The sequence below is a fragment of the Sceloporus undulatus genome, chromosome 4, assembly GCF_019175285.1.
Source record: "Sceloporus undulatus isolate JIND9_A2432 ecotype Alabama chromosome 4, SceUnd_v1.1, whole genome shotgun sequence".
Taxonomy (NCBI): Eukaryota; Metazoa; Chordata; class Lepidosauria; order Squamata; family Phrynosomatidae; genus Sceloporus; species Sceloporus undulatus.
Genome location: NC_056525.1, coordinates 64138886 through 64158544, shown reverse-complemented (window position 1 = coordinate 64158544; position 19659 = coordinate 64138886). Strand labels below are relative to the sequence as shown.

Sequence of the window (19659 nt, the reverse complement as noted above, 5' to 3'; positions counted from 1 at the left end):
TGTAAACAGCAGTATTATCTAGTAAGCAAAACAACTTGAACATTTTCCTTAAGGATTTCTTATGTTTTTTAATTTCAGGAAATTTATTTGAATGAAAAATAAGCAAATGACTTTATTGTTTTCTTTAATGGCCATCAAGACCACTGTGATTTATGGCTCTCCTATGAATGAGACCTCCAAGTCACCTTGTCATCAACTGCCCTGCTCAGGTCTGCTCAGGTTTGCATAATTTAAGCATCTTGTTTCATTAGACATTATACAGTATAGGCATCTTATGGGATAGTATAGGCATCTTATCTTATTTTCTTATGGGAAACACACCTCAAACTTAAAAGACACATAACAATAGGTGAGCCTCGTCAGTAGCAAGGAAGTCTAATTCTCCTTGCTTGCCTGATCCCATAACTCCATCTACCCCATTCCTCTCCAGGGCCTGGCCTTGTAAAACCTGCTATGGTAGTGTATTGCACATAGTACTTGCCATAAATGGAGAGGTAAAGAATATACCCTTCACAAAACTCAGACATATATATTGTTGCCTTACTATGGTGTAGCGGATTGAGCATTGGACTACAACTCTGGAGACAAGGGTTCAAATCCCAGCTCAGCTATATAAACCCACTGGGTGACTTTGGGCAAGTCACACTCCCTCTTATGAAACTTGCCAAGAGGTCCCCATGAAAATTCACCTTAGCGTCACCATAAGTCAGAAACTATTTGAAGGCATACAACAACAACAAGTTTAGGCTAATCTTGGGTTAAACTAGGCCAAACTTCAGAGTTATGTGATCTGCTTTGTTATATGCTAAAGCTCTGAATTTTGCCCATGAGAATTTGGTGCAAAAGCATGCCTAGTTCTACCAAAACATTTCAGGATTTGGTTAGGGTAAAGCTGAAAGAGAACATAGCTGGTTTAAGCCACCAAGTGAACACATTGCTTGAACAGAGATCTTCCAGTCTCATTGTACAGTATCTTTATCTGCAATGCTATGCTAACTCTTGAGGAAATAAACGTGTCCAGTAATTATAGAAATGGAAAGGGGTTAACTAGCTAGGGCACAGCACAACAGAGAAAAAGCTAGGCTGTATTATGCATAAAAAATGGGGGTGGGTGAGTGGGTGAAAAGAGTAATTGGAGTGCTGAAAAGTGGTAGCCTCCTGTTGAAGAAGGCAGACATCATTTTGAGGGTTTTATCAACAGGAATATTGTGTGTGACACAAGACAGCAATTCTGCTTTGCTTGGCACTAGCTGGGGCTCAGCTGCAGTAATATGCTATACTTGGGTAGGAGCACTTTAAGAAGGATATAGTCAAGTAGAAAATGGTTTAAAAGAAAGCAACAAAGACAGTGGAAGATTGCAAAGGTTATAAAGAAAAGATTAGAAGACTGTGGTACACTTATGGCTTGTCTACATTCTGCTTTCCTTGGCTCAGAGAAATGAGTAAGAACTTCGATTATAGAGTAGACATCTGCAGCCAAAGATTTTCCCAGTTATTTGGACTAAGTATGTTATTTCTGCCCTTCTCACCTTTACACACCCTTTTATACAAACAGTGCTTACTATTCCAAAGTTATATGAAGTTTCCTGCAACTCCATTTTGCTTCCTTATATGCATCACCCTCAGCTCCCAGTCCTCCCTATTTCAGTGCAACATACTGTCCTGAAACCCTGTCTGGGACTTTCTGTGTTTTCTTTTTTCCTTGATGATCCACCCTCTGAGCCACACTTCCTTAAGAGCTCTGACCCTTCTGCCTGCAGCAGACTGTCCCTCTAATCTCAAACTCTTGTGTGTGGTTTTCCCCACCTCTTTTCTCAGCTTTACTTCCTCAACCACAACTACTTTGTATGACTCCCATGTCGTCACAGGCTGCCTGAAGTAAGCAATCCTCAGTGTCCCTAAGCCTCCTAAGAAATTTCTAGACTAACCAATCCATCCAGTTTCCCTGCAACATGTGTTCTTATTTTTATTATTTTTATAACATCATATTTATATAAGTACTGAGTCTAAGGAATTTAGGTCAGTTACTAGAAGAGGTTCTAGAAGTTCAATTCTTGGTAATTATTTAAAAGGGAAAAAGAAGACTGGACAAACACTGGCACTAAGTTGTTTGTCATTGACCTGAGCAGGGCTTAACTCCAGATGTCATTGAACTGCAGCTTCCAGTACATCTCACTATTGGTTATACTGGATAAAGCTAATGGGAATTGCAGTCCAAAGATATCTGGGGAGCCACACAATCCTCATCATTGCTTTACTTTATAGCTTAATTATTCAGCCACTCAGTGTTCTTTAAGTGTGCTTGTGTGTACATGTGTGTGTGTGAGTGCACGCATGCACGCGTGCACACACACACACAAGTAGAAATATATGATCCACACTGGAAACAGTAGAAGAATCTTATCAAAGATGGCATCAAACCACCAAGCTGTTCTTCAGTGCTGGTTTCAGACAATAATCTAAGCTGCAGAACCCCCCTCCCCAGGGACTTAACCCTGGGGGACTAGAGCAAAAGGGGAATGGAGGGAGATATGGGAGATATGCCAAGCAATGCTGAAGGACACCGCAGAGAAAAGTCATTGTTAGACATAAAAACAAAATCATTAACTCTGTGGCTCAGCTTACATTGGCGGTTTACAGACCTCCCCTTTGGGGCAGCCTGTACTTGCCCCTTTCCCCGACAGATCGGGGCCTCAGCTGCCACAGCAGCAGCCCTGAGGCCCCGATCCTCCGCTTTTCCAGGCCGCGGGAAGCGGGAAAAGGCCGCTTCCTGTGGCCTGGAAAGGGGTGTCCTCCGTTTCGGAGCTCCCACAGGCACCCTTCCGTGGTGCCAGGACGTTATGTCCGTGCCACTCCGTTTGGAGGTGGCGTGGTCATGACGTCCTAATGGTGGCGCCCATGTAGAATGGGTGCCGCCATTTTGTACGTACTGTGTACATACTAGGGTTGGGGCATCTGAAAGAGATGCCCCCGGGCAACCCTAGTACGTACACCGTACATACTAGGGTGCTCTTCTGGAAAGAGCCTTTGATATTCTGGACCCACAGCATTAACTCAAATCTATAACAAAAGTCTCTGATCAATATATTATGCAGATTGATAGTATATGCCACGGCTAATTTCCTTCAATTGTCATCCTAGGGTTGTTATCCTGTTCATAGCATACACTGGTATAAATCAACCTTATGCCTGTGTATGTCTGTCTCTTGGTGATTGCAGAGGTTGATATTTCCTTCATCCATCTTAAGCAACCAAAGCCTCCCCTGTAGAGCTGTGAAGGCCCCCTTCCATTGACGATTTCATGTCTAGAAGAGAGCAGAGGGATTGATCACAGAAGCTTCTTTCTGTGGCCCCATAGCCAGATGCAAAATGATTATATCAGCTACTGAGAGCCTGTCCTCACTTTACGTCTGGCTAGGGACATAGCCAGATGCTTCTGGAGTCTCCCAACTCTCCTCCAGACGTGGAATGGCCATTGCTGGGGGACTTTAGTGGCTCTGCAATAGGTCCAGGGGATGGTAAATGGCTCAGTAAAACAACTCTGCATGTGAAAGAATTACACTGTGCTGAGCTATGCATGATTGGTATCTATACTTAGAATCAGTTACTGGAGTTTTAAAACAATTTGGGTTCTAGAGGAAAACAGAAATGCTGTATTAGAAAGATAGGTCTAACTACTATGTACAGTAAGGGAAAGCCAGAAAGAGCAATTGTTTTGGCCATAGAATAGAGTTTAATACCAGTGGCTTATAGTTTTGAAAAGTTTTAGACAAAATAATTGTGGGTACGACCAGAACTGGCATATTAGGTTCTGCTGTGTGAACCAGAGCAGTAAATGCCTGTCCGCAATGTCAAAGAGCAAAATGCACCCAAGACCAACCAAGATATTTTGGTGTGTGAGACAGTTAATCCCACAGCCCACCTTTCCCTTTCTGCCAGTAAAAATTAAAATAAAGAATATTAACTGTTAATAATATTACCTTTCATATAAAGAATCAGCTGCCTGAGGTACTTGCCTCACTCTGTCTAATGGTATGGCTGGATCTGGTTACAACTAATTATCAGTGACTACTAGCTAAGTGGACACACATTCTGTTCACAAAGCAGCATACCTCTTAATACCAGTTGTTGGAGATCAAATCACAGGGCCAGCTCTACTATTATGCAAAAAGATTTAGCTGCAAAAGCATGGAGTAGATTGCAGGTATCTGAAAGGGCAGTGCACTGTTTGTATATACAGTATATATAGTGCCAAGGATGCGGAGAGATACTGGTGAGATTTTCTGTCTTGTGTTAAAATAACTTGCCTTCTTTTGAATTCTGTAGATCTTGACTTGCATAAGAGGAAGGGAAAGGAGTTCCGTTCGCTACTCTGGTTCAGATAGCAAAGGCTGCATCTGCACTGCAGAAATAATCTGGTTTGACACCACTTTAACTGCCATGGCTCAGTGCTATGGAACTCTGGGAATTGTAGTTTTGTGAGACATTTAGCTTTGTCTGTCAGAGATAATCCACACCTTTCTGTGCTTTTCAGTTAGTTTAGAAAATTATTTGATCCTCTCTCCCAGTTCTGAGTTCTGGAACAATCGTGGGCCGTCTATGTTTGAGACATAGGCTAAATCTACTAATCACGAATCTACATTGCAGAAATAATCCAGTTTGACACTATTATAACTGCCATGGCTCCGTGCTATGGAATTCTGAGAACTTTAGTTTGTTATAGCACCAGAGTTCTCTAACAGAGAAAGCTAATTGTGTCACAGAACTACAACTCCCAGAATTCCATAAGATTGAGCCATGGCAGTTAAAGTGATGTCAAACTGGATTATTTCTGCCATGCAGATACAGCCAAAGAATCTTGAACCAGCAGTGACAAAACCGTGAAGGACAGTTGGCTTCATGGAAATCACCACCCCAAGATCTAGTGAAGATACTAAGTGCTTGAGATGGATTTTTAGGAGGAATATAATCGTCTACCATTATATGTCTAAATGGTGACTGGAAGGAACAAAGGGGACACTTTCCAGTGCTATGTCTTGTTTTAAGAATGTGTGTGACTAAATGGCCACAGTTGGAGAGAGATTCCTGAAATTGGTGAACATTTTGTCATCTAACATGGCATTTCTTTGGCTCTTCTAAAACAATACCATCTCTCTCTCTTTTCTGCCCTTGAGAGAGTATTTCTACATTCTACTCAGAACAAGGCTTCTAAAGTAGAGTGACATTCAGAAAATCTACCAGATTTCTTCCTCTCTAAGTGAAGTTCTGAAAAGCAAGAAGCTGCTACCTTCAAAGAACTTCTAGAAAGACGTAGTACTGTAGTTCTCAAGAAGAGTGTGGCAACTCTTAACAGGGGTCCCTTAGGTCAGGAAAAAATGAGTTACATAAAGGAACAAGATGGGATAGAGCCAAGCCCCAGAATACCTTGGCAATGCCATGTGAGTCAGCACCCAACCTACTCTGAGGAGTTGGGAGCAAAGCTGTGACCTTAGTGTGCCTCCTTGTGTGGGAGTGTATTTTGGCAAAGCTTGGAAGAAAGACTGAAGCATTTCTAAGTGGAGGTTTTGGAAACAATGCTCTGCTTTCATGGTTTGTTTTGATTCTTCCTCTCTCATTTTTTGTTTGTTCCAGCATTGATTTCCATGACTGTTGTTCTATGTGCCATAAGGTTAAGAGAGTGCTGAAAGGGGACAAAATTGGCAGATTGGCTGACACATCTGTCTTTTGAACTTCAAGTACCAGGCATTTCCAATTTCCTCTCTTTTCCATTCAGCTCCTGATCTCTATAATGGCTTTCTAAAAGGGATGGCAAGTTATTTTGCTCCTCATTGATTACCTATTCTTGTTTGTTGGCAGCAGCAGGAATTATGTGGCTTGAAGCCTTTGTATACAATGGTGGTTATTCCTCTTTTTCCCCCTCACTGTGATGACTACTATGTAGATGAATGTAGAAATCCATTTATTCTTTGTTTAAAGACAAAAGCCATATTACTCTGGAAAATGAGTATGCAAAGGGATCTTGCAGCACCTTTGAGGCTACCTGAAATATAAAAGTTGGTAGCATGAGTTTTTGTAGATTTGAGCCTACATCCTCAGATGCATTTCTCTTTGTTGTGACTCCTCCATGTTCCATTATGTATCAAGTGAAGGCCATAGATTAAAAAAAAATTCTATCAAGGCTGAGACTGGGATGAAAAAGCATGCTTTTTTAAAAAGTGTTATCCAAATCCATTGGTTTGTGTGATGGAAGGCAGAGTGTGGCTAGGATTAGTTCAGGTGGTTTACATGACCTAGGATGAAGATGTTGGAATAGAGGAGACAGTTTGGAATATCATGATTGCAGTTAATATAAATGCTGTTTTAAGCATGCATACAATTGGTGTTTGGGGGGGGGGGGGGGCGGAAGAATTCTGCAAATTTCCATAGAAGTTAGTTGTGGATATCAGTGAAAGGCTGGTGTTTTAAATGCCACCAAGACACTTCCCCAGTCCCAGTTGTCCATTCTCTGAACCAGTTTGGTTCTTTCTGTTATTTATCTGAATAATGGTCAGCTGAGTATGTATACACATTATAAAAGAATGAGCATATGGACAAGCCAGCTGAAGTGCAGAAGTGGAAGGGTAAGATCTGAAGTTTTACCACTGTTTAATTCACTGGTTAGTTCATTGGCAAACATGGGAGAAAGAAGGTGGATATATTTTGACATTTTTATTGTATTATATATGTCTTCCCCATCTAGTATTGGTGAGAGAAAGACAGAGAGAAATGATAATTTGAGAGTAAAATAGCAACAGTAAGCACAATCCTTTACAAAAGTCCATCAGTGATACCTTTATTGCCCAAACACGAGAAGATTGCCATCCAGAAGATTTGAGCTACAACTTCCAACATACCTCACTATTAACTATGCTGACAAGAGATTTATAGGAGTTGCAGTCCAAAAACATTTGGAGGGAAATATGTTACCCACCCTTGCTTTGTATGAACTCAGGTCAATTGTTCCACAGAGAACAAACCAGTGTTCAAATGGTATATAACACACTGATATGACTGAAACTGAGATCCATATATCACCAAGATCACTAATGAAAAGGAATTACAGCAAATAGGAAACAGCACTTTGAGGGGGCAAATCCATGTTTTTCCCCATCAGTTCACCCCCCTTCATACACACACACACACACACACACCAATTTTTAAAATTTTTCTCTCAACATGTAATTTTCTTTGCTACAGTTATAATTTGAAATTGCAGGTCTGGGAGCAGACTTAGGAGTCTGGTTAGTTACTCAGTACTTTCCTTATGTGCAATATGGTAGATTAATTGTTTGTTAATTACATTCCTGCAGATATTGATGAATGTAGCATCAACCGAGGAGGTTGCAAATTTGGCTGTATAAACACTCCTGGCAGCTATGAGTGTACATGTCCTGCTGGATGCAAACTTCATTGGAATAAAAAAGATTGTATAGGTGAGTGTAGAAATTGACTGAGGTCATGCTGCCCCCTAGAGGTAAAATGCATTTTAGCTTACAGTTTTAGGTGGGTCAAAATTCCTAGAGTTACTGATCAGAGTTTGATATGAATCAGAAGTTTGATATGAGTAACATCTGCCGCCTCTGAGCATGATGCCAGTGGCAGCACAAAGATTCATTTTCATTGTGAAGCTTTGCTTTTAATTAATTTAATTTTAATTTCTATGCTGTATCTTTGATGAAGTTAGATGCTCAGATTGTTGCCATGTGATGAGAAAAGCTTTTCATCATACCATGATTTCTTTCAACAGAGTATAAGGATCAAAGAGGAAACCATTATAAAAAGACTCAACTTTTATAGAACCCCCTTGGACATTTACAGGGGGAGTTGGGGGAGGTCATCATGTGTGCCTTTAAGTTGTTTCTGACTTATGGTAGGCAACCCTAAGGTGAAACAAACCCCAAGGGTTTTCTGGGGCTGAGAGCGTGTGACCTGGAACTATATTCTTTTTTAAATGGAAGAACTGTACACAGACATTTTACTTAAAAATGCAATCATTCTTAAAATTTTAAACAAAAAATTGCAAATTGTGACCCAATAGTGATGGTGAATATTTATAGATTGTATATCATATTGAATCAGTAGTATACTGAAACACCCTGAGCAACTTATCTATGGCGGGGTACAGACCGCCAAATAGTACGTATACAATACGTACTAGGGTTAGGAAGGGGCGGTGCTTCCGCACCCCCCTAACCCTAGTACGTATTGAATACGTACAAGATGGCGGCGCCCTGTTCATACGGGCGCCGCCATCTTTACGTATCGGACGCTGAGCGTCCATACGTGTCGCAGCCTTTATGACGTAGCGAGTGCGCCCCTGGCGCCTCGCTACGTCACAAACGCGACTCAAAAAGAAGCTCCATTTTGGAGCTTCTTTTTCGGTCCGCGTGGGAGCCGCGCCGTCTGAAGGCTCCGGCTCCCCTGTGGACCTAGCGGCGGCGGCGGCAGCGGCAGACCGCCGCAAAGCGGTGGTCTGTACCCCACCTGAGTGACTTGTTGCCAAAGTTCAAAGGTGAGGAAGTGGAGACAATTTTGTATTTGTTTCTGTTGAGGAATGAGGTCTGGTCTCACTGTAGTCATACCGGTGGCAGACTCTGACTGTTCCTCTGTTAATAGCATTTCCTCCTGCATATTGCTATCAATTTATGCTTTTTCTCCTTCCCCTCCTCCTCCTCCTCTTCCTCCTCCAGAGATGGTGATATGCTTAGCTGGTGCAATATCTCCACGAGCCACATTGTCCTGCAACAAGAATGGAAAAAAGGACAGCTGCTCTCTCACCTGTGCCTCGAAGGCTCGCTTTCTGCCTGGTAGGTGCACAAATCACCCTTCAGGTACAAAAAGTTCTCAAGGTTTGTAATCTTCCGATATTGAGCCATGATGGGGCCCTCTAACACTCTCACCACCTACTCTATTCTTCACACATGCACACACATTCTCCTTCTCCTGCCCCAAGTGCTTCCATTTTTCTGCTACATTTGGAACCATTTTCAGCCACACATGCTTGTCCTGCAACCATTTCCTTTTCATTCTACTACAGATTATTATTTACTCCCACATCAGGTCCTTAAGCAGCTATAGTTGCCTTAGTGCCAACATTCCTGACCATTCACCACACTAGAGAGAGCTGATGAGAGCTGAAGTCATGTGGAGGGCACCACTTTCCAGGGCAGCTTTCTCAAAGGTTTGCTAGTTTGATTCTGGTGGCAGTCAATAGTAAGAACAATTGGCAGAGGACTGTTGAGGTGGATTCTGCTGTGTTAGCATAGAGCTTAAATGATGTACAGGACCAGCAGCATTACTTGCTCTCTTTTGGAAGAAGCCATGGTCCCAGCTGGTCCAACTGCTAATTGCAGGCAGCTAACATTGGCAGCTGCTCACCATTTTAATTTGCCACAGAGTCATTTAGCAATGCTATGGCTGAAAATGTAGTGGGGAAATACAATGGTGCATAACTCCTACATGAAAAGGGGATACTGCAACACTGCTGCTATTGCAGCTTCTTAGTAATGCTGTTCCTACGCCAACAAAACTACCAGGTAATTCTTCAGGTAGTACTTTGTCAAAGGCACCCTTGATGCTGGAGGAGGATCAGGTCCTGGAATTATTGTTAACGTGTGAGGAGTAAACATTGGCAGACTAGTTGTTATTAATTTTACCTACTTCCACGTACTTGCATGGGGAGAGCAAATTACTTTCCCCTATTCATCATCATTGAAACATCCTTAATATGAAGACTCTTACAAGCATGTACAATGTGTGCATGTAAGTGCCTTTCATGTGTTCACTGTAGCTCACTCTCAACTAAGACCTAATACAGACTGGCACTTTGTGCTGACCTGTGGGCAGAGTTAGGGTGCAGTATCCACCTGCTGGATGCCCTAACCCTGTCCCCAGGGCACCATTTTGGTGCGAGCTGGTTTACATGGTGTGCAACATCATGATGCCCCTCCAGTGCTTCATCCACACCAAAGGGGTGTCAGCACCAAAGGGACACTGTCTCAGCTGTGCTGCCCCTTGGAGGCCACAAAAAGGAGCTACTTTTTGTGGCTCCTTTTTACACTCTCCAGAAGCCAGATCAAGGCCATGGCGTGAGGTTGCTGTGGCCCCAATCCGGCCATTAAAGGGTCAGCTTTAGACCCTAAGTGCAGATAGAATAGAATGCAGGCAATTTTTATTATTCCTGCATTTTTCAATGCCAACAGCTATCTTAATATTTTTAATGCTTGTTGATTTAGTACACTTCTAATTGCCCATAACTCAGCTCAACTACATGAGAATCTTGGTGGTTCAATTTTGCCAGATAATTTTAGGGGTCCTCAGGACTCTCCCCCCCTTAATAGTGCAGGGGCTCAAGCCCTCCTCTTGGTTCTAGGATCCATGGAGAAAAACCTTCCAGCAGTGTTCTCCTCATCCCCATGGTTTAAAATATATAGGGTTTTATATGCCATGGACAGGTGGATACCTTCCCCATTCCACTCAAGTTATCCCAAAAGGAAAGGTCAGGCGTATTCATTGACCTTCCAATATCCTTACCCCCTAAATACTAAGTGTATCATTCCTGCAATTCAACAATGCTGCTGCTTAGAGCTTGGAAATAATTTTTATCACAAGTCCCAGAATACCCCAGTCAGCATAGCTATTCATCAAGCTGGCTGGAGGATTCGGGAAGCTGTAGTTCAAAATAATAATGTTTCAAAGCTCTGTTCCTGTTAATAGATGAATTGGGTTTACTATTTTTCATGCATTTATCTCTGGCTCACCCTGCCTGTAACAGTCATGTGTGATTTGACTCATGTATGCCCTCCCCTCTCCCTGGGCCTTGGGAATTTGTTCAAGCTATTCAGACTCTGGCATCAGCTGGGTTCCTTTGATGTGTTTTTACTGCACTGGGATTCCTTTGGAGTGTTGTTTATCCTTTCTGAATGCAACTAATGAAAATAACATCATAATAGTTTCTGGGTACTTTCTTCCACGTGATCAGCTGACAAGATCAGGCTTGGGCCAGCCTTACAAAATACATTCAAGGTTTGCAAATGCATGCAGGCCCATGCAGGCAAGCATTTGGAATTATCTGACCATAGATTTCCAGTGATCTTGAGTTGCTTCTTTCTCTGCAGAGTCTGACAACACCTATACAGTCAGCTGTGGGACCCCAATCCTGCGGCAGGGACCTCCACCTAGGTCCAGCAATGGCAGCCATCCCTGTGTTGGTAAGCTTGGTCTCTTGAGCTGTCAGAGTTCCTCCCTAGACCTAGTTGGCTCCCCTGATGCTTAGCACCTGACTTTTCTTTTAGAGACTGTCACTACTCCAATCAAACAAAAGGCTTCCTTCAAAATCAAAGATGCTAAATGCCACCTGCATCCACGCATGAAAGGCAAACAGGATGAGATGATCAGGAATAGTGCACTAGGTGAGGTGATTCCTCTTTTGTATATCTTTTCACATACCTCCATTGAGTATTTCCAACCTTTAATTCATAACAAAACTAAGGAATTTTGTGGCACCTAAAATACTGAAATGTTTTATTTGGCATGAGACTTTATGGACTGTACCTCTCATCATCAGATGCAAAGTGGGCTGAGAAAACATCTGGTGAAATGTATTTGTTGTAATATTTTGTGGACAGTAGCCTGCTTCAGGGAAGGGATGTGTTGTGTTCAGTCATTCATTCCTGCAAGGAAAAACAAATGATTTAATAAATTTTATCTCCATTGTTTTGAAAAACTATGCAGATTTCAATTAGGTCTTATGTAGATAAAGGAGAAGAGTCCTTTAATAGTCATAATTTTAAAAAATGAAACCACCTGTCAGGTTTCAGAGAGATGCTGTTGAAAGAATATTGAACCTGTACCATTTCTATTAGGTGGACCAGCTTCTTGCTCAGATTGCCAGGTGACTTTTGTGAACCTAAAATGTGATTCATCAAAGAAAGGCAAAGGGCGCCGGGCTCGAAACTCTCCCAACAAGGAGGTGACACGCATTACGTTGGAGTTTGAAGCTGAAATCAAACCTGAAGAGATCACAGGTAAGGATGGTAACTGAGAAACTTGGCTTCCCCAAAAGGGGCCAGGGTTATTGGTATTTAAGGTAAAATGATCATGTTTTCTAAAATATACACATTTATGAAACACCCTAACCCTGTCGTTCTCCAGGGTTGTTTTTTTTTTAGGGCATTTCTATACTGTTCAATAGCCAGAGATATCTACTGATTCACAAAAAGCATGAGATACATAGAGTGACATGGTGTAAAATGTTAAATAAGCCAAAACAGCCACAGAATAAAACCAACAAAAAACTATAAAAAAGCAACATTGTTAAATTATTGTGTTATACATCTTCATTTTAAAACGTATTGCAGCTAAAAAAGTATTTTAATGTAAAAGAAAATAGCTATTTGTGGAATAATGAAATGGCATTGATTACAAGTTATAATGAATGTTTGCTCCACTCTAAAAGGCCCTATCCACCCACTGAAGTCATATTGTGCCATATTGTACATAGCAAGAAATGCAATAGTCCCAGTAGTGTGGAAACTCCATTGCAATTCCTCCTATAGCTCACAAAAGAAGATTTATTTGGTAGCACTAGGAGTCATCTATCTAGAAGTAGCCTCAGTCAAAACAGATCACAAGGTTAGAAGCCAAAGAGGCCTGATTTTCCAAGGATGCCTGTCTCAGAGCATAGGAAGTGAAACTGGTAGGTCTGCCCTCACTGTGCATTGCTAAAAGACTGTACAAAATTTCAGTGCAACTATCTCATGTGGTCATTGTTATTTTGCTGGATACATTCACTTGTTCACCAATCAGTGGTGGAGGAAATTTAAAGGGATCATGAGAACCAGTACAGTGTAGTGGTTTGAGCACTGGAATTAGACTGGGGACTGGGATTCAAATCCTCACTCAGCCATGGAAAACCCCTGGGTGGCTTTGGGCAAGTCATGCTCTCTCAGCTGTAAAGAAAGGTAATGGCAAACCCCTTCTGAACTAATATTAGTAAGAAAAACTTGGGATAGGGTTGTTCCATGGCTGCTATCAGTTGAAAACGACTTGAAGGCACACAATAACAAGAACAATAAATGCAATTGCAGATGTTTGAGAACTACAAGTGTTCAAAGCTCCTGGGCTTTTGCCCTCTTGCCTTTGGAAATGTGTGTCCTGTTTCAGTCATTGTGGATATTCACTAGGAGCCACATGGTAAACAAGCAGCAAACTGACTGCCTTTATAATATGTGAATGTGAACCCAGAGCAGACTGCAGTATTGCACTGCTGAACTGCGATAGATAACATTTGAAGCTGCCATAATTTGTCTTCATTTGCTGCTGCTGGCTCTCCAGACTCTCTGCCAGAAGTCATCCCCTAGAGCTGCTTCCTGAAATCCTTTATAATTGGATATGCTGGGAATTAAATCTCAGATTGAATCTTTGGTGTGCAAAACATGTGTTCTTCAATTCTAAGTCTTGGGCCTTTCCCTGTATTGTTTTTATTGCTTTTTATCCTTTTGAAATATCAATTTTAAGTTGTTTCATATTGTTAATAGTGTAATTCTATTCTAATGTTGACTTTTAATAGGTTTTTAACTGTGTTGTCATCATTTTACAGTGGTGCCTCGGGTTACGAAATTAATTCGTTCCGCCGCGGCGTTCGTAACCCGATACATTTCGCAACCCGAAAAGGCTTTTTCCGAAGCGCGGCTAGCGGCTGGAAAGCCGCTAGCCGCGCTTCGCATTTGAATTTTGCGCCGATATTTTTTTCGTAACCCGAAAAAAATATCGTAACCCGGAATAGTTTTTTCCTATCTATTTTTTTCGTATCCCGGAAATTTCGTAACGCGATCAATTCGTATCCCGGGGTACCACTGTAATTTGCAAGCTGCCTTGAGTCCTAATTGTGAGGGAAAGGCAGGAGTAAATAGACTTGATGATGATGATGATACTTCAGTATACATTGCTGAGGGAATGGCAGCTTTTGCTGTTGTGTGGCTTCAAATTGTTTCTGACCCTAAGGTAAACCTTTCATGGGGTTTCTTCACAAGATTTGTTCAGACAGGGTTTGCCTTTGCCTTTGCCTTCCTCTGAGGGTGAAAGAGAGTGACTTCTCTAAGATCATCCATGGGTTTTTATGGCTGTGTGGGGATTCAAACACTGGTCCCCAGAGTTGTAGTCCTGCACTCAAACCACTGTACCATGCTGGCTATCATGAATGGTGGCTGGCAGGGTCATAAAACTACCTTTGGAAATTACCTTTCATGCTACGGCTAAGTAACAGCATAGTCCCCTTCCCTTGTCTCCAGCTAGTTGCAATCTGAACTGTGTCCGGCAGAAGGTGGAGAAAAAACTGAAGTCAGCCATCAAAGCCCTGAAGAAATCCATAAACCAGGAACGGTTCCTGATCCGCTTTTCAGGAATGGAATATGAAGTGGCACGGAAGCTGAGCATGACTCCTGAAAGGCAGGAGAGCTGTGGGCCAGGGCAACAAAGACTGGGATCCAAGTGTGGTAAGGAAACAAGTTGAGTCCCAAGGGAGTGAGCAAACTAAGACCATTTACAGATTAACTACAAGCCTTTAGTGCTATGCTGCTGCTCTGATGCCCTTGTTGCCAACTCTAACATCTGTGGCAGCCGCATGTGCTTATAGACAATAAATACAGTTACTGTGGTCAAACTGGGCAAGTGGGAATCCAAAGGACAAGTGATATCTTGAGCATTGTTTTTTTACTTGTGTCACTAGCAGATTTGCCTCTCTCTTAGTTAGCTGCCTGCAAGGAACATATTACCATGGCCAGATGGAGCAGTGCGTCTCTTGCCCTCCAGGGACCTACCAGGAGAAAGAAGGCCAGCTCTCTTGTGACCTTTGCCCTGGAAGTGATGGTTATGGGCCAGCTGGAGCAACAAATATAAGCACCTGTGCAGGTACAGGGATGAGCTGCAAGGTACCTTAAGTCTATAGCCAAGATTCAGTACCCTAGTAGACTTTGAAAAATTGCCCCAGACGAGGCAACAGTAGGGCTACGAGAAATTCAGCCAAGACACCAAGGACATAAACCTCCAGGAGAAATCTTCACCTGTCATAAAAATAAATTGGTGCAGTTAGCTAAATATAACAGACACTGGAACCTTGTATTGCTGTTGTTTCGTTAAACATGAAAAATATTTTTTAAAAACAATAGTGCTAGTAATTGGGAGCCATAGCAAAAGAAATGGAATTAATGGGCCGGTACACACAGGCCGCAAAACGCCGGTCTTCTTTGCTGCATAGCATTGCTGCAGCAACCAAATGGGGCGGCAACGATACACAGCAGGAACCTAGAGCGGCTCCTTTTTTGCAGCGTCATAAGGGCTGCAACACATCCCTATGACGCCTCTTCCTCCCAGAGCAGTTTGGGTGCTCGGGCTCCTGCATGTCATGGATGCACGCCCCATGTGGGCAGGGCCTTGTAATTATGGTGGCGCCCACATGTCCTAGGGCTTGGGAGTGTGCAGTTGCTGCGCTCTCCCAAGGCGTAGTTTTGGCCCCATGACGGTGCTTCCCGCCCACCTGTACTGAGCCAATAACATCCAGAAACGTAGTCATGTAGTGCTTCTTTGCTGTTTCCTTCCACATGAAAACAGGGCCACTAGTTTGCAAGTAGTTACACTAAACTTAAATATTTCATTCAGGATACATTTGTAAAAGACCCAGGGTTGGTGGTTTTATATTTGAGCATCTGGCATGGTGGCTGCTGCAACCTATGGTTTACTACAAAAATATCTTAGTGTTGTCTCTTGAAAAAAAAGACTCTTGTGGAGGTATAGCTGTAACATATTCCAGACTATGTCCTAGTTCTATGAAAAATGGCAAGTTAGTATCCCTTGACTGTAGGGCAACCTGGGCAACAGAGAGAAGTGTGCCATGCAGATACAGTATACAGGATTCTTTCCCTGTTAATACTATTCCCTGTTAATACTTCTGGTAGTTCCTCTGAAATTATAAATTCTTCTACAACACTTCAACAAGTGAAATAATTATCTAGTTTTAGGAACTCCCACTCGTAGTTCAGCTTTATGGCCCAGTTTATCCAAACTGGTTCACTATCAGGACTTGGATAAATGGCTTTTCTCTTTCACACGATGGCATGATTACATTCCAGTGCAGAGGCACAGTTGTTGCCTTAGGCAACAAGATCTGGGATGGTGAATGGCTCCCATGGGCATCTCTCATGGGTCCACAGCTTAGAGTGCATGTTGCATGCAGCTGGTACTTTAGAAGCAACATCTGAGAGAAGGGTTATTTCATTTGTTTCAATGAGTATCTCTTTCTTCTGCATGACCAACAGGTCAGTGCCCCCCTGGTCAGTATTCTGTAGATGGTTTCAGACCCTGCCAGCAGTGTCCACGCGGCACCTACCAGCCTGAAGCTGGCCGAGCTTTGTGTTTCCATTGTGGTGGTGGGTTGAATACCAAGCATGATGGAGCCTTTTCCTTCCAAGACTGTGATACAAAAGGTATGCCTGCAGCAGCAGTTGAGTCTGAGAATACATATTGTTCCTTTACCACTGTCAAAGGGAAGGGTAGAGCACTGGTAACCTATTGCCCTCAACTCATCTTGTCTACAGTGTATTGAATATTGATGTCTGAGCAGCAGAGCCTTTTGTAGTTTGATTGTACCCTCCAAATTATGCTAGCACTTGAGATTTTTCAGTAGTTTGTCAGGATAATGCATTTAGTGATGAAAATACTGAAGCGTAGCATGCTGTCTAAGAGATTAATATGTGAACCACAATGTCCCTAATTTGAATCTCACATCTGCCATGAACTCAGAAGATGGACTGAAGCCACTCTCCCTCATTTTCCATTTGCTTTCTTCCATCTATACCAGTGATGGTGAACCTTTTCTAGTTCGCGTGCTGGAGGTGGGGCTTCTACCCCCAGGATGGGGGCTGGGTGCCAGGGGCGGGGTTCCTGCCCCTATGGGGCGGAGCTTCTGTCCCCCTTTTCAGAGGGAGGGAGCATCTGGCTCCTCCCCCCGGCATTTGCTGGCCTCTGAGGGCCCCTTTGGGACTCTCGGAAACCAGCAGATGGGTCTTGGAGGACAGTGTGCTGTCTTCCAGGGTTTGTCGGCCTCTGAGAGTCCCTTTGGGGCTATCAGAGCCCGTCAAACAGTCCTCGGAGGATGGCGCCCAGAGGCAGGAGCCATTGGGCTCTGTCCTCCGGGGTTTGCCGGCCTCTGAGAGTTCCTTTGGGGCCGTCAGAGGCCGTCAAACAGTCCTCGGAGGACGGCATCCAGAGGCGGGAACCGTTGGGCTCTGTCCTCCGGGGTTTGCCGGCCTCTGAGAGTCCCTTTGAGGCCGTCAGAGGCCAGCAAACAGTCCTCGGAGGATGGTTCCAAGGGACCCGTTCACTCCGAGGAAAGGGAGGCCGAAGGAAGGGGCTTGGGCACGCCGCCGTCCTGGGTTCCCCCATGGCCCTTCCAGCCCCAGATCTCTCTCTCCGGAGGGAGGTCTGGGGCTGGAAGGGCCGCGATGGAGCCCAGGACCCGGCTCGAAGGGTGGTCTGGGGCAGGAAGAGCCGTGACGGAGCCCAGAACCCAGCACGCCGCTGTCCTGGGCTCTTTCACGGCCTTTCCTGCCCCAGATCTCTCTCTCTCGGGAGAGAGGTCTGGGGGAGGAAGGGCCCCTGACAGAGCCTGGACGTGGCATGCCGCCACTGCTCCTCCTCAGGGGCCTTTCCCTGCCCCCAGCTGTCTTTCTGGAGACAGTTGGAGGCTGGGAAAGGTCTCTGGGGAGGAGCAACTGGCATGCGCCATTTGCTCCGCCTCCCCCCGACCCTTTCCCAGCCTCCAGTTGTCTCCAATAGAAAACTGAAGGCTGGGAAAAGGCTGAGAGAAGGAGCCAGACGCGTGCACCTCTGGCTCCTTCCCTCCAGTGCCATTTTCTGCCTTCCCTCTGTCTCTGAGAGACAGTGGGTGGTTGGAAAATGGCAGGGAGAAGGAGGAACAGGCACACGCTTGCCTGTTTCTCCTTGCCCCGGTCCCCGTGCCCGGTGAAACGGCTCAGAGTGCCACTTCTGGCACGCGTGGCATAGGTTTGCCATCACGAATCTATACCATGGGGTATAATAATACTATCTTCACTTAAACATGGTGGTTTTACAATGTGATAATACATGGGAAGCACTTTGAACACTTGAAGATGTTAATACAAATATGTTGTTGCTGAAAATTTTTATAAATAGGACACCTATGATAGAAAGCATTTTTAATTGCAGAATATTGATCCCATATGTCAAATGAGAAAAGTTATTACTTGGATCCATATTCAGACATAATTAACACCATGTTCTCTCTCTCTCTCTTGTGTGTGTATAAAATCAGAAGGCAAAGAGAGAATCATCAGGCATTTCAATTCACTTGTAGGAGTAATCTTCAGCTATTATATTAATTTTTGTCAACAATATCTCAACATAACTAGTGCAATAGAATTTGGAAATTGGTTCTCTTATAGAAAGTAACATTTTTCTTTTCTCTTCAACATATAGTTCAATGCTCCCCAGGCCATTATTATAATACCACTGTCCATCGCTGCATCCGCTGTGCTATAGGCACCTACCAGCCAGACTTTCGCCAAAACTATTGCATCACATGCCCTGGAAATACCACCACGGACTTTGATGGCTCAACTTCTGTGTCACAATGCAAAAGTATGATTTATTCTCTCTAAATACTGTAGAAATTGAGGGGAGGGAAGAATGTGAACTTATTACTTATGTATAGATGTGACTCACTGGAACTACCTTGGTTTCTTTGTGGTCCTCCTGCTTTTTCTTATGAAAATAAACTTGTCTCCTGTTCCTCAGGACACAAATCTGTTGACAAATATATGCTGTCAAAAGCAGTGTCCCAGCTTACCCTTGACAGCCAGTTAAGCTCTGTTCCCTACTCATATCCTAGTCATCTCTGTGTTTTCTTGCAGACCGTCAATGTGGAGGTGAGCTAGGCGAGTACACTGGTTACATTGAGTCTCCTAATTACCCAGGAAATTACCCTGCAAATGTGGAGTGCACTTGGAATATCAACCCTCCTCCGAAGCGCAAGATTCTTATTGTAGTGCCTGAAATTTTCCTGCCATCTGAGGATGAATGTGGGGATGTCCTAGTTATGCGGAAAAACTGTAGGTAACCGAATGCTGTGTTGAAGGTATGAAGAGGATAGTAGGGTGATGGGAATGAGTCTAGGCTTTCTTCCAGCATTCTGGACTAAAGGAACCTTGGGGAATAGGGGAGACATTATCTCCCTGTCAGCTCCAGTAAGTGATCAAGCCAAGTGTTCTGTGTTTGCCATGGTGATGGATGGAGAGTAGTATTGATTTATTTTGCATCTAAATAATTGAAGACCAAGTCAGGTCAGCAGCTTTATAGTATCAGTTGTCACAGATCCCTGGAATCTATAATGCTATCTGCAGTGATGCTGCTGCAGAGCAGTAGTGAACAAACCAGCAACTCCTTCCTCCAAGAAACTGTTCAAAGAGTTAAATACAAGCAGGCTGCTAGACTCTCCAGTGCAACACTTATTAAAAATTTGCTTGTTTTGACTATAGCTCTGAGAATTCTTCAGCCAGCATGCAACTGGTCATGATTTTGGGAGTT

The 19659-nt window shown here is 43.5% G+C and overlaps 1 protein-coding gene and 1 long non-coding RNA gene across 5 annotated transcripts in view; one reads left to right on the top strand and one right to left on the bottom strand.

Moving 5' to 3' along the window:
* Window positions 1-19659, top strand: part of SCUBE3 (signal peptide, CUB domain and EGF like domain containing 3) — a 177224-nt gene that overhangs the window by 147795 nt on the left and 9770 nt on the right. For all 4 annotated transcript variants that reach the window (XM_042464257.1, XM_042464254.1, XM_042464256.1 and 1 more), the window contains 10 exons: window positions 7350-7472; window positions 8730-8846; window positions 11157-11249; window positions 11334-11450; window positions 11904-12065; window positions 14331-14534; window positions 14788-14949; window positions 16353-16520; window positions 18553-18714; window positions 18987-19184. In XM_042464257.1, coding sequence (XP_042320191.1) covers window positions 7350-7472; window positions 8730-8846; window positions 11157-11249; window positions 11334-11450; window positions 11904-12065; window positions 14331-14534; window positions 14788-14949; window positions 16353-16520; window positions 18553-18714; window positions 18987-19184 — 1506 coding nt within the window. The remainder of the gene's footprint in view (window positions 1-7349; window positions 7473-8729; window positions 8847-11156; window positions 11250-11333; window positions 11451-11903; window positions 12066-14330; window positions 14535-14787; window positions 14950-16352; window positions 16521-18552; window positions 18715-18986; window positions 19185-19659) is intronic.
* LOC121928928 lies at window positions 8493-15104 on the bottom strand. The gene is made up of 3 exons (XR_006103599.1): window positions 14974-15104; window positions 11593-11711; window positions 8493-8778 (listed from the first exon to the last, which is right to left on the bottom strand). It is a non-coding gene; the product is annotated as an uncharacterized LOC121928928 (long non-coding RNA).